The following is a 13,580-nucleotide window of genomic DNA, read 5'->3' as shown; positions in this document are numbered from 1 at the left end:
CCCCGTGGAGGGCGAACTCTTTGCCACTCATCAGCTGGAGGCCTTTCTCCTGTTCTCACCTGGGCGTGTAAGTCTTTGAGCTCCAGCACGGCCAGGGCACTGTCCGGGCTAGTGAAGCTCTCGTGAGTTCAATTCTCTCTCTGTTTTGGGCCTTCGGGGTTTTCTTCCTTTCTCATCAGCTGCTCTGTGACTACAGAAGGATGTTTGTTGTATTTTGCTGGGCATTCTAGGAGTTTTGTACTGGGAGATAGTTCGGGAAATCTAGTTGACCTGTTGCAAGAAGAAGTCCAGGGGCAACTTTTAAAGTTATGGTTAAAGAAGAAATTGGAGAGAAAACTATAGAAATATTTTTCTTATCTTCAAGTGGCATAATTAAAACACACAGTAAGTAGAAGGGGAAGAATACAAATTAGATAAGTGTAGCTACATCGCAGAGAATACCCATGTATTGTGCTCTAGATCTCATCTTCTTTCTTGTCCCTCCACTCAGCACATTTTGAAGATCCACCAGTGTTGCTACATGTCCATCTAGTCCACTGCTTCTAACTGCTGCGTCGTATTCCACAGTGCTACCCTGCCCCTCTTCATCTATCCACTTCCGACAACCGGCACAATCAACAAACACTGTGCTCAATGTCTCATATATAGTGACCTTATCAACTTGCACGAGGACTTTTTAGGTAGATTCTGAGGAACATCATTGCTAGGGCATAGAGTACAAAATACTTAATTTTATTAAATACTGCCAGATTACCCTTCGAAACAGACTGAACCAGCCTGTACTCCACCAGAAATGCATGGGGGCTCCTAAACATCCGTATCTTCTCCAACACTTGGCATCATCAAGCTTTCTAATTTTTGTCAATCTCATTGTGTTTTGAAGAGCACTTCCCCATTATCATTGGATGTTATGCTTGTTAGCATTTCATTTGTTTGAATTTCCCTTTCTATAAATTGCCTGTCATTACCTTTTGCCCACAATTCTACTGGGGCTCCTTTTCCTTGTGGATTTTCCATTATTCTCTTGTTCATTGCCAATGTTTCTAATAAGCTTCTCTAATCTGCCATTGGTCAACTTTGTCCATAGTATTCTTTGTCAAAAAAGACTTTATTCTAATGTGATCAAATTGATATGATTTATACTCACCTCTCTGTCTCAAAAATATTCTCTAACATTACCTTCCCTTAATTGTAAAGTTCCACATTTCACATTTAAGTCTTTAATCCATCTGAGGCACACCTTGTGTGTTAGGTAGGGATGAAGTTTTGTTACTCCCAATAGGAGGCTGGCTTTCCTAACAGCATCAAAGACTATGTATCTGCCCTACTGACTAGCAGAGCCTCCTTGAATATATATTAAATTCCTGTAAGTGCACGAGTCTGTCTCTGAGTTCTTTATTCTGTTCCATTAGGCTATGTGTCTATTCTTGGAAATTTCAATCTTTTTATTAGAGCTACTTTGAAGATTTTCAAATATCTGGTCAGGCAAGCTCTCCCCCTTTGTTCTTCATTTTCAAACTTAGGTTAGCTATATGTAGTGGTTTTTTTCCTTCCACAAAATGTTTAAATGTTTTAAATTGTGATACAACACACAGAAGTACATGGTAGCACATGACAGAGCATACCACGTAACCACCATCCAAATAAAGAGATGAAACACTCCGAACTTCCTCTGTGACTCTTGTATTAAAAAAAAAAAAAAAAAAAAGGTGTGGAATTCACATTACATGCAATTAACCATTTTAAAGTGAACAGTTCAGAAGCGCTGTGTATCCCAGTGCTGGACAACTACCGCCTCTCTCCAGTTGGAGTATTTTTTCATCACCCCAAAAGATACCTACATGCATTAAATAGTCACCCTCTATTCCTCCTTCCCTCTTCCCCTGGCAAGCACTAATCAAATTTCTCTTTAGTGATTTGCCTATTTCGGATATTTCATATAAAAAGAATTATATAATAGGTGATTTTTCATGTCCAGCTTCTTTCACTTAGCGCAAGTTTTCAAGATCCATCTGGGCTGCAGCATCTACCAGCACTTCATTCCTTTTTATGACTGGATGATATTCCAATGCATGGATGTGCATTTTGTTTATTCATTCACTCGTTTATGGATATGTGGGTTGTTTCCACTTTTTGGCAATTGTGAGTCATGCTGCAGTGTGCGCCTCTTTTAAACCTCAACCTCTTCCCTTACTCTGTAAGTAACCACTTTTATGACTATTTTATTTCTTCCTTGCTTTTTTTAAATAATCTTTTGCCACTTAATTTGAATACCTAAACAAGTTAACTTAGCATTGGTTGTATTAAACTTTATGCAAATATAGTCACACAGTACCTAGCCTTCAGAATCTGGAATCATGCTTTGAAGATTTATCCATGTTACTATACGTAGCTGTATTTTCTTTTTATTTCTTTATTCCCTTTTCCCTGCATGAATATTTCATAATTTATTTAATGATCTGCCATTGAGAAAGAGCCCTATAATTTTTAGAATAAGTTTGAGTCCTTAAAAACATCCAACTGAAATACTAGTTGGTTGCACTTAATTTATTGACTCAATCGAGGAGAACTGACTTATTTTTCACGTCCCTAAAACTGTATTTTCGATAGCGATAGTGAAGGGAAAAAAATGAAAATAGTTGCAGTGCTATATATGGGCCTGTGGGAGAAATTCCTTGTAAACAGAATTTCATGTGAAGTTATTTAGGCAATAAATAAATACTGGAAGGGAAGCCTGACCACGGAGTGCACACAGGCCCGCTGCGGCAGAGCCTGGGATCCACCAAGGACCACCGGCGGCCCCCAGTGCAGTCACGCGAGCTGCAATGTGTCTAATTACCTGGTCGGTGCACCAGTAGTAGAGGGAGAGGATGGGCATGCCAAAGACGACTCCAGGCCAGGGGAAGTCTCCAGTGACGGGGTCTCTGTAGATATGAAAAGAATCCAGGCGGGGGAGGTAGCATTCCGGCTTGGCAGTCCAGTTTCCTTCCTGGGTTATGCTTGGTTTAGCATTTAAGTATTTATGCAGTAGCTCCTGGTATCCTCCCACTTCCTTAAAGGCTTAAAAACATCACAAAATTTATCAGTACCTTAAATTATACAATAACACTCATCTAAAGAATCAAGATTGCAAAGACTCAGATTTAGGAACTATATCTAATCTATAAAGTGCAATGGACTGACAAATAGTCAAGACTGCATGCACCTATGAAAAGACACCATCTTTTTCAAAGAGAAAGAAGGGCAGAGAGGACATTTGTGGCTGTGTGCCCAGAATCCCCTGCTCCTGCATCTGGCAGCAAAAGCCCTCCTTCCAGCTGCATTTCATGTTCTGTGGCTCTAGGGGGGCCTTGTCAAACTGTCAACCACTCCAATCTGGCGTGTGACCCAGGCCTGACCAATGTTTCCTGTGCCCTGAGCAAGGCCTGATGGAATGGATTTGAAACCCCAGCTCAGCAAACCAGAATTTGCCTGGGTGCCAGTTACCAGAGTGTTACTGGGTGCAAAGTTTGCAGAGTGTGTTCGCTCTGCAAACTTTGATATAGTGACACACTTTGACTTGCGCACTTTTCAATAAAAAGTTTATTACAAATATAAAAACAAAAAAAGATGACCTCTGTTCACTGATACAGAAATTTGCCTATGATATAGTACCTGTGGTGGAAAAACAGGCACAAAATTTTGTTTTGATTCCATTAAAATGTGTATCTCAATGATTACAAAATGTTTAGATATATGAGGAATATCTCTGGGAACAGAGACACAAAACTTACAGTACCAGCTGTCTGGAGAGTCAAACTGAGAAACTGAGGGCAATGAGTATTTCAATGTGTACTCTTTCATTTTGTTTAGCTTGTGTATATATATTAACTGAAAATAAAAAAATAAAATTGTGCATGGGTTCCCATGGTAACTCGTTTGAAGGACAATATTTGTTTGCATGTGCAAGTTCTTGTATCTTTTTAAAAGAAAAGTTATTCCATTACAATAGTTTACTTATCAAAAGAACATGAATATCTCAATTAAAAAATCCCATTACATTTCTCAGAAAATGTCTTAGCTTGTTCAGATTGCTGTGATAAAATACCATAGATCAGGCGGCTTACAAGAAACAAATATTTACTTCCTGCAGTTCTGGGGGCGAGAAAGTCCAAGACCAAAGTGCTGGCCGCTGGCTGCCTGGTGAGGGTCCGCTTCCTGGTTTACATATGGCCTTCTTTCCCCCATGTCCTCATATGGCGGAAGGGGAGAAGGAGCTCTCCGGGATTTCTTCTATAATGGCATTAATGCCATTAGTGAGGGCAGAGCCTCCCAAAGGCCCCACCTTTTAATAGCATTACATTGGGAGTTAAGATTTCAATATATAAATTTTGGAGGGACCAGTAAAGAAAATATAATCATTTAGAAATGTAGTTGCTAACATTAAATGGAATATCCCACCTGCTTCTAAAGTTTAACTGGACATCATTTTCAACTATTGGGGTGCCCTTGGCAGGTTTAAAAAATGTTCATGTTGCCCTGGCTAGTGGGGCTCAGCTGGTTGGAGTGGGGCTCAGCTGGTCGTGTTTGAGTCCTGGTCAGGGAACATGCCTAGACTGCAAGGCTTGGTTCCTGGTCAGGGTGTATATGGGAGGCAACTGACTGATGTTTCTCTCCCTCTCCCTCCCTCCCCCTCTCTCTAAAATCAGTAAGCATGTCCTCAGGTAAGGATAAAAAAAAAAGTGTTGATGTTTAACACTAGCTCACAATTAATCACAATGGCTGTGTGTTTTAGTTTATAGTTTTGTCGCTCAAATTAGCCGTTGCTTCTCAGCTCATTAAAGAATTCCTCGGATCACACTTGACTTGTATTTTGTTTCCCAGCAACACCGTATTAAGTATACTTCAGGGCACACTAATGCTTACTGAATAGTAAAACTAAGGACTGTAGATTTTGTTTGATTCTATCTGTTCTCACTCCATGGGGCTGTAATCCTTCCATTGTACTCGCATATCATGATCTATGAGACTGTAATCCTTCAATTGTACTCACATATCACTTCAATGTTTTTCCAATAGCTGGGGGAAGAACTTCTCCTTCTAGGTTTCTGTAAGACTGATCCCTTACCCACAGAGCAGTTGGTGACACCCACCTCCCCGAGGTCATACTCCTGTCCTTGCTGGTGGAAGGAAACTTCCATTTGCAGAAAAGTGTACTTGCCATTAGAGGTGCTGTAATGTGTAAATTCATGAATTGGGCGGCGGTGGTAGAGCCAGCTCTGAGCTCTGCTCTTGGTGAGTCTGGCAAGCAAGTTGCTTAACTGAGACTCAGTTTCCTCATGTGTAAGATGGGGCTAACAACAGTAGCTATGCCTCATGGTGATTGTGAAGGTTAAAGGGGTAGTACAGATAAATGCCTATATGGTACCCGATACTCAATTCATATCAGCTATTATTTTCATTCTTATTACTTAATAATTTGTTGGATTCTTACCTTGCCCTTTTATTTCCCAATTTCCCTTTATGTCCCCTCCCCCTTTTATTGGATGACTGAATAACCTACTATGTGCCTCAGATTGCACTGTATGAGGGATACAATGGCTCTGATTTTTAAGAAGTTCTGAACCTGGGAAGTATGATTTACTCATGTGACAATCAATGAACCATCAAAGCGTGTAAAAAAGATGCTAAGTGGTGTGGCAGCGACCCAAGTCCGGGGGAGAAAGACATGCAGGTGGAATAATCACAGAAGCACCCCTCTGGGGGGAGGGCCTTCCACTGACATTGACAAGCAGGCTTGACCGAGTGCATGAACAGGAGAGGGCTTCTAACTGGGGAGGAAGAGCGTGGACAGGGCTGGGGGTGAGAGCGGTGGACCGCTCTTGACTGCTGTTCCAAAGCACGAGAGTTTGTCATTGTTCCTCTGATCCCTTGACTCCTTTCTTCTCCTGTACGCAGGAGTTTCCTCCCCAGTTCTCAGCATGACCTTAAATAATGCTCTTGGGTTCTGAGGGCCTCAGTCTCCTCATCTGCAAGACGAAGGTGCTGCATTGTCTCCAGGGAGCAATCAGGTTCAAAGACACCATCCACAGCACCTAGTCTTCTCAAGATTTACTTACCGAAGCCCATTAGCAAGACTGATCCCAGAATCATAACGCCGGCATGTAAGGTATCAGTATAAACCACAGCTGCAAAACCACCTGAAGAGGCAGGAGGAAGAGGAAGGAAAGCACGCTTGAGTCTTTCTGCGGAAAGTTGCTTTGACATCCTGTTCTACACACTTGTCTCCTCCAGCTCTCCACATTTACACCTTTGGTCCCTTCAGTTGAGTGGGTCTGACAACTACATATGCTTGGTCTTGGTGTACTGTTTTCTCTCTTTAGTCTCATTCATTATCTTTTGCCGGATTCTTTTTTCTTTTTGGAGGGGGGGCGATCAAACCAGCCACCTTTTGGTTCACAAGCCAGCGCTCAATCCACTGAGCCACACCAGCCAGGGCTTTTGCTGGATTCTTATCTTGCCCTTCTATGCCTCAATTTCTCTTTAACTCTCATTTTTTAAATGAATCAAAATCTGATAATTTTCCGAAGGGGAAAAAAACCCTGTTAGATTTTTTACATTCTCAACTTGGAAACAACAGCCCGTCCCTAGCCTCTGTCTGCTAGATGCCAGTAGCATTTTCCAGTTGTGACAACCAAAAGTGTCTGTGGATATTACCAAACGTCCTCTGGGAAGAAAAGCTCAACCCCCACTGTCTAGGACAGAACTGCCTATGGTCTGACCAGGTTAGCAGGTGAGCAGATGGCCTGAGGTGGCTGCCTCCCCCTCGTTCCCTTGCTGTGGTCCCATTCTTTTTTTTTTTTAAGATTATATTTATTTATTTTTAGAGAGAGGAGAAGGGAGGGAGAAAGAGGGAGAGAAACATCAACGTGTGAGAGATATATCGATCGTTTCCCTCTCATACTCCCCTAGCTGGGGACCTAGCCCGCAACCCAGGCATGTGCCCTGACTGGGAATTGAACCAGCAACCTTTTGGTTTGTAGTCCAACATTCAATCCACTGAGCCATGCCAGCCAGGGCTGTGGCTCCCCCACCCCTTTTTTTTTTAACCAGGCAGCCTGCTGTACCTAGTCCAACACCACCTAAAACACAACTCTGACCCCGCCAGTCAGAAAACCCCCACCAGCCCAAACTGACTTCTAGGGGTAGGACTCCACTTTGGCACTCCTGCCTTGATTATTTTTACTATTTGCGCCCCTCCCCACCAGGCCTCAGCACTGTGCTCTGTAGACTTAAGGAAAACGTAAAAGTCGAAGACCCCTGCCTCAGTGTCTACCAGGACTCTGGCAGGAGGCAGAGCTTTTGGTTAATATAAATACTTGCATGGTTCGAGTAGCCTCACCTGTTACGGTATAAATACCAGTAATTGTCAGCAGCGCTATGGTGATCACGTAAACATCCAGCCCGAGAACGAGCCTCATGAACAAGGCGCCCGTGCAGATCTCCATCTGAAATGAGCATAAGGCAATGGGCTGCCCTTCCACCACCAGTTCCGTCAACAGTGGCCCCGTAAAGACACTGACCTCAGAAGCACCTGCAGCTGGCACATGCGCTACATCACTAGTGGGCACTTGGTGAGGGTCACCCAAGTTCCACTGGGCAAACAAGGCTCGTACTCCATGAGTTCAGCCAAGGTCAGCACCTTTAGGGCTTGGGTTAACCCAATTAATCCGTAGTAAACCCAATTGACTACCACTGAGCCTCCTCCTCCCTGGAGTGTCAGAGTGGGCAGGGAGCTCTTCCTGTGGCTCGGCACTGGGGAGGGTGAAGGGAACAGCTCACTAGGAGCTGGCCGGCTCTTTCTGCACAGGACCAGATGGTAAATGCCGTAGGCTCTGCAGGCCACATACTGCCTCTGTTTTTTACAACGCTTTAGCTCTGTAAAAACCATTCTTAGCTTAAGGACTGCACAAAGCAGACCACTAGGAGGACTGGCCTATGGGCTGGGTTTCCCGGTCGCTGGCTTAGATGACAGTGATTCTGAAGCACCTGCACATGATTTAACCGGCTAACTTCTTGCTTTGTTATTCTAGTCCACAAAGCCAGAAATACAATGAGCAGAGGCTCTCCCGGCATGCACCTATCCACTTATTTACCAAAGGTTTACTGCGCACCAACACTCTATTAGGTATGTAGCAGGATTCTGAAGACACAGGGTTACCAAAAGTCAGTCACTATCTTCAAGTAGCTTTCACTTAGTGACACAGACAGACCACTGAAGAGGCAATTTTCACATAATGTGTAAGTGGCACTCATTCAATCATTCAAGAAACATTTATTGAGTGCCTTATGTGCTGAACATGTTCTCAGCACAGGGGGGCAGGGGCGTAATGCAGTGAATAAGCCAGGCAAGGCCCTGGGCCTCAGGAGGTTGGTGTTGGAGTGGAGAAGACAGATAAAAAGCAAGGAAACAAATAAATTCCTATCATACGGTGACAAGTACTACAAAGAAAATAAAAACAGAGTAATGGAGCAGAGACTGACTGACATATCCATAGAAAGCCTTTCTGTGGAGCTACCTGGAAAACATGGGGGAAGGGTATTCCAGACACAGTACAGAGCAGGTGTCAAGGACTTCAAGTGGGAATAAGGTTGTTGGATTTGAGAAACAATAAGGCAGCCAGTGTGGCTACAGCCTGGAGACTATAGGGGTGGGGACAAGGCCAGAGGGACAGCGGCTAGTATAAGATGGCCCTTACCAGTCATAACAAGGGGTTTAGGTTTGCTTGTAAGTAAGGGTGGTGGAAACTCCTGGATTGTTTTAAGCAAGGGAGTAACATTACCTAATGATATGACACAGGTAAGCCCAAGGTTCTCCGGGAATACATAGGAGGGTCCTATAACCCAGGCTTGGGGGGCAAAGAAGATGCCTCTGCCTTTTAGTTTTTGCAAACTACCATGAAGCTACTCTTTCTCTGCTCTGGCTGTAACAGCAGAGGCCAGTAAGTAGCTTATGGAGTCCCAGAGTGAACTGCTGGGACAAATGTAGCACAGTCCTGTCTATTGATTTTTGTTTGTTTTCTTTCTTGGACTGGCTTTTACACAACTTACTGAGATCTTATGGAACATATAGAGGAGTAAGTACAGAATAGCAAGGAGCAACTGGATCCGGCAGCCACCAAACCTCTTCCTCAAATATTCTGGCGTTGTCACCACCTGTACGAGCAACAAGAGAAGTCACTGTCAGAGTGCTAGAAGAGGCAGGCCACAAGGATGGGCCTTGCTCACCACGTGCTGGTTGTCACGGAAGCGGCTGATGGTGGCAGTGGCCCAGGAAGGCAAGATGCAGGGTCATCGACTCTGGCTTTGTATTACACGGTACCTGTGTTGTGAAGGTGAGAGAAACAAGAAAGGAAAGGCAATACTGCTGTCTTCAAGAAGCTGGGGCTTCTACTGCAATCTGTAGAAAGAATGAAATCCAGCTAACTGAAAATGTTTAGTGATGACAAATCACTTTTACAAAAAAATCACAAAACAAAATTAAACACTCTATCACACACTACAAGTATAGCAAGTGCTGAAGAGAGACGGAACTTGACTCTGTGTCAGCCATGCTTGTGTGTGCTGGTGCCCCGAATAATCCTGCTCCCTTCTACTTCCATCCTCTCAGGCTGTGTATACCTGGATGGCAGGGAGTGCGCCCTCTTTGTTCGTTAGATTCCTAGACCCGAGTTCATTAGATTCCTGGTCGGTGAATACATAATTGCTAAATGAATACTGCCCCACCTTCTGTCCCGAATATTCTCAGGTGCTCTAGCCCACCTACTTCACACCCGTCTAATGCAAATTCCATCTGTTTTGTGAAGACTTACCAGGGGGCTTAACAGGGACTGTATCTCCTAAATCCCCTTTACATTCACATTACAAGACTTATCCCCTAATGTAATGTGCTATTTCTTATTGCTTTCAAAATTGATCTTTCCTATTAGCAATTTGGCTATGATGTAAACCTAGGTATAGTTTTGCGTTTATTCTATTTGATGTTTGTTAAGCTTTTTGTGTCTGTAAATTAACATTTTCCACCAAACTTGAGATATTTTCAGTTATTATTTTTTCAAAAAAAATTTTCTGTCTCTTCCTTTCACGCCTCTATCTGGGACTCCAATTAGATGTATGTTGGACCGCCTGATAGTGTATCACAGGTCTCTGAGATTTTGTTCCTTTTCTTCAGTTTTTTTCCCATCTGTTTTTTATCCTGGGTAATTCTTATCTTCAAGCTCACTTATTCACTGATTCTCATCTCAATTGTGCTATTGAGTCCTCGAAGTGGATTTTTCATTTTAGCTACTGTGCTTTTAAACTCTAGAATTTCCATTTTGGTTCTTTTCTATATTTTTATTTTCTCTGTTGAGAGATCCTATTCACTTATTAATATCACATTTTCTTTTACAATTTAGAACATATTTGTAATAGCAGCTTTACAGTCTTTGTTAAATCAACATCTGGGCCTGCTCAGAGTCAGTTTCTAATTCACTGTTATTTTTCTCCCTGAGCATGAGTCACATTTATTTTCTCATTTCTTTTTATGTCTAATAATTCTTTGTTAAGGCTGGCCATCATAGATACTACGAAGTAGCACTCTAGAATCTTTTTTGTTCTGGGATTGCTTTTTCTGGTTTTAGTAGGCGATTAACTTAACCTGGACTCAAACTGCAGCATCTTCCATGCCTGCCCCCCCGACTCCCCCTGCAGTGTGGCATGAAAGATGTTTCAGTTTGAGTCCAGGTTAAATTAATTACCTCAGAAGCTGATGTGTTTGCTTGTTTTTTCAGTTTTTAGGCACTGATAATTTAGTCAGGTCCTTTGAAGGTTTTCCCTGAATTTGAGGAGTCTGGCAGTTGGTCATGGATTTGGGCAGAATTTATACTCAGTTTGGGGGATTAACTCTCTCTTGGTTTTCTTGTTTTGAAGCTTCCCACCTATTTCCTGTTGTTATGCTCACCCTCAGTTCTCTCCTCTGATACCTCAAACCAGTAACCCTTCTGCTTCCCACTGCCTGCACTGTGTGGGCTGGGAAATATACTTACTCATAGGCACAGTAAACTCACAAATTTCACCAGTTCTGTCTTTGCAGCACAGACATCTCTCTAGTTTGACTTTGTTTTTTTCCAGCTGGTCAGCCGGGAATTTGGGATTTTTGTATCTTATTTTATAATCCTCTATCTCAAGGCCATGCAAATAGTCTGTACTTTCTTGTAAAAATTAGAAAATTTGCAATTCCTACTTAAGTCTTTAATCAATCTAAAATTATTTTTGTGTAGAATAGGGATCCAATTTTATTGTTTTCATATGATAATCAAGTGACCTTCCTTTCCTCACTGGTCCGTTATGCCATCGATGTCAGAAGGTGCCCCTGTATGAATGTGTCTGGGCTTTTTCTCTGCTTCACTTGTCAGTGTGTTGGTCCTTGTGTCAACAGTAAGCCCTTATATGAAGTAGGACAAGTCTTTCTTATTTTTCTTTGATAGGACTATCTTTACTATTCATATACTTCTGCTTTTCTACATATTTTATTCATTTTCCCCCCCAGTTTTATTGAGATATGCTATATAACATCAAATAAGTTTAAGGTGTACAATATTTTATACACGTATATATTGTGAAATGATTACCACACTAAGGTTAGTTAACATCTCCATCATCTCACATAATTACCATTTCTTTTGTGGTGAGAACATTTAAAATCTATTCACTAAGCAACTTTTAAGTATATATTATAGTATTGTTAACTATACTTACCATGCTATTTTAAAAAATCTATTCAGCCCCTACCGTTTGCCTTTTGATGGGGGAATTTACTTCATCTATAGGTAAGGACTTAATAATGCCATTTTATTCATTGTTTTATGGCTGTTTTGCAGTTCCTTAGTTACTTTCTTCCTCTGTGAAAGGATGGTCTTCTATAGTGGTATGCTTTCATTACCTCCTCTTCATCTTCTGTGTATCTGCTACAGGTTTTTGCTATTGTGGTTACCATGAGGCTTACATAAAACATCTCATAGCTGTAACAGACTATTTTAAGCCGATATCTTTGATTGATAAAAAAACTCCACCCTCTTACTTCCCACCCCGATACTTTGATGTCATAATTTACCTTTTTTTATATTATGTATCCATTATATAGTTATTTTAATAGTTTTATCATTTAACGTTCATACTAGACTTAAGTTGATTAACATACCAGTATAGGTTCTGAATTTGACTATATCCTCACTTTCACCAGCGTGGTTGTGTATTTTCATGCTAACTAATTAGCATCCTTTCTTCTAAGCTTGAAGAACTCCTTTAAGCATTGCTCGGAAGGCAGCTCTAGTGGTATTAACTCCTTCAGTCTTTGTTTCGGTATTTTGCTCTCATTTCTGAGGGCAATCATTTTTGCATTTCTAAAGTATTCCTGTTTGGCAGTTTTTCCCTTTCATCATGTTCACACTATCACCCCCACCTCCGGCCCTGTGTGGATTCTGCTGAGACACCCACCGAACAGCCTTATGGGGGTCACCCTGTAAGGGAAGACATTTTTCCTCTTGCTGCTTTTAAAGTTTTTCTCTTGTATTTGATTTTAGGCAGTTTTATTATGATGGGTCTTGGAGAAGATAATTTTTTGTTGAAATTCTGGGGAGACTCTATGACCTTCATGATTTTGGATATCCAAATCTCTCCCCAGATTAGCTAAATTCCCGGCCATTATTTATTTACATAAGCTTTCTGCCTCATCCCCCTCTCCTCTTCTGTCGTAGTCCAATACTGTGCAGATTATGTCTCTTAATAGTATCCCATGGTTTATGCAGGCTTTCTTCACTCTTTTTTCTTTGTTCTTCTCTGACTGGATAATTTCAACTGATCTGTCTTCTACTTCACAGAGTCTTTTCCTGTTCCATCCAGTCTGATGTTGCTGCTCTCTATTGCATTTTTCATTTCATTCATGGCATTCTACAGCCCCAGAATTTCTGTTTGGTTATTTTTATGACTTCTCTCTGTTAAACTTTTCATTTTCTTTGAGTACGGTTTCTCTTACTCTGTTGAATTGTCTTTCTGTGTTCTCTTGTAGCTACTGTGCTCCCTTCAAACAACTATTTTGAATTCTTTATCAGGCAAATCCCAGATCTCCATTTTTGGGGGTTGGTTACTGGAAAATTATTGTATTTCTTGGGTGGTGTGACATTTCCTTGTTTTTTTCATATTTCTTGACATCTTGCATTGCTGTCTCTGCATTTGAAAAAGCAGTCACCTCCTCCAGCTTTCACTGACTGGCTTTTGGAGAGGAATACCTTCTGTCAACTCTGCTAGGGATTCTGAGGCTTTCTGAGACCCTTTCTATGAATAATAGAAAGGCTCTGCACTTCTTGTTGCCTCATATGTAGAATTCCAAAAATGATACATCTTCTCTTGACTCTGCAAAGCCAGGCTGAGTGCTGCCAGCCTCCTGTTTGCTTGTTTTCCCTAGTTTGATGCTGAATGTTCAAGCTTGTGTGCTTTCTCCCAATCCAGAGTCAGGCTGGCTTTCTGCACATGCTCACTAGCTTCCTGCAAAGACTCCCTCT

At 41.8% G+C, this 13,580-nt stretch overlaps 1 protein-coding gene across 2 annotated transcripts in view; it reads right to left on the bottom strand.

Annotated features, from left to right (window-relative positions):
- Positions 1 to 13,580, bottom strand: part of LOC129086328 (sodium/glucose cotransporter 1-like) — a 50,074-nt gene that overhangs the window by 22,859 nt on the left and 13,635 nt on the right. For both annotated transcript variants that reach the window (XM_054592792.1, XM_054592791.1), the window contains 4 exons: positions 9,091 to 9,195; positions 7,382 to 7,487; positions 6,099 to 6,179; positions 2,840 to 3,060 (listed from right to left, as the gene is read on the bottom strand). In XM_054592792.1, the coding sequence (XP_054448767.1) occupies positions 2,840 to 3,060; positions 6,099 to 6,179; positions 7,382 to 7,487; positions 9,091 to 9,195 (513 nt within the window). The remainder of the gene's footprint in view (positions 1 to 2,839; positions 3,061 to 6,098; positions 6,180 to 7,381; positions 7,488 to 9,090; positions 9,196 to 13,580) is intronic.

This window comes from Pteronotus mesoamericanus, unplaced genomic scaffold, assembly GCF_021234165.1.
Source record: "Pteronotus mesoamericanus isolate MK-2021 breed Mesoamerican mustached bat unplaced genomic scaffold, CSHL_Meso_final scaffold_371, whole genome shotgun sequence".
Taxonomy (NCBI): Eukaryota; Metazoa; Chordata; class Mammalia; order Chiroptera; family Mormoopidae; genus Pteronotus; species Pteronotus mesoamericanus.
Note: the sequence above shows the minus strand (reverse complement) of the source record. Positions and strands in the feature narration are given on the sequence as shown.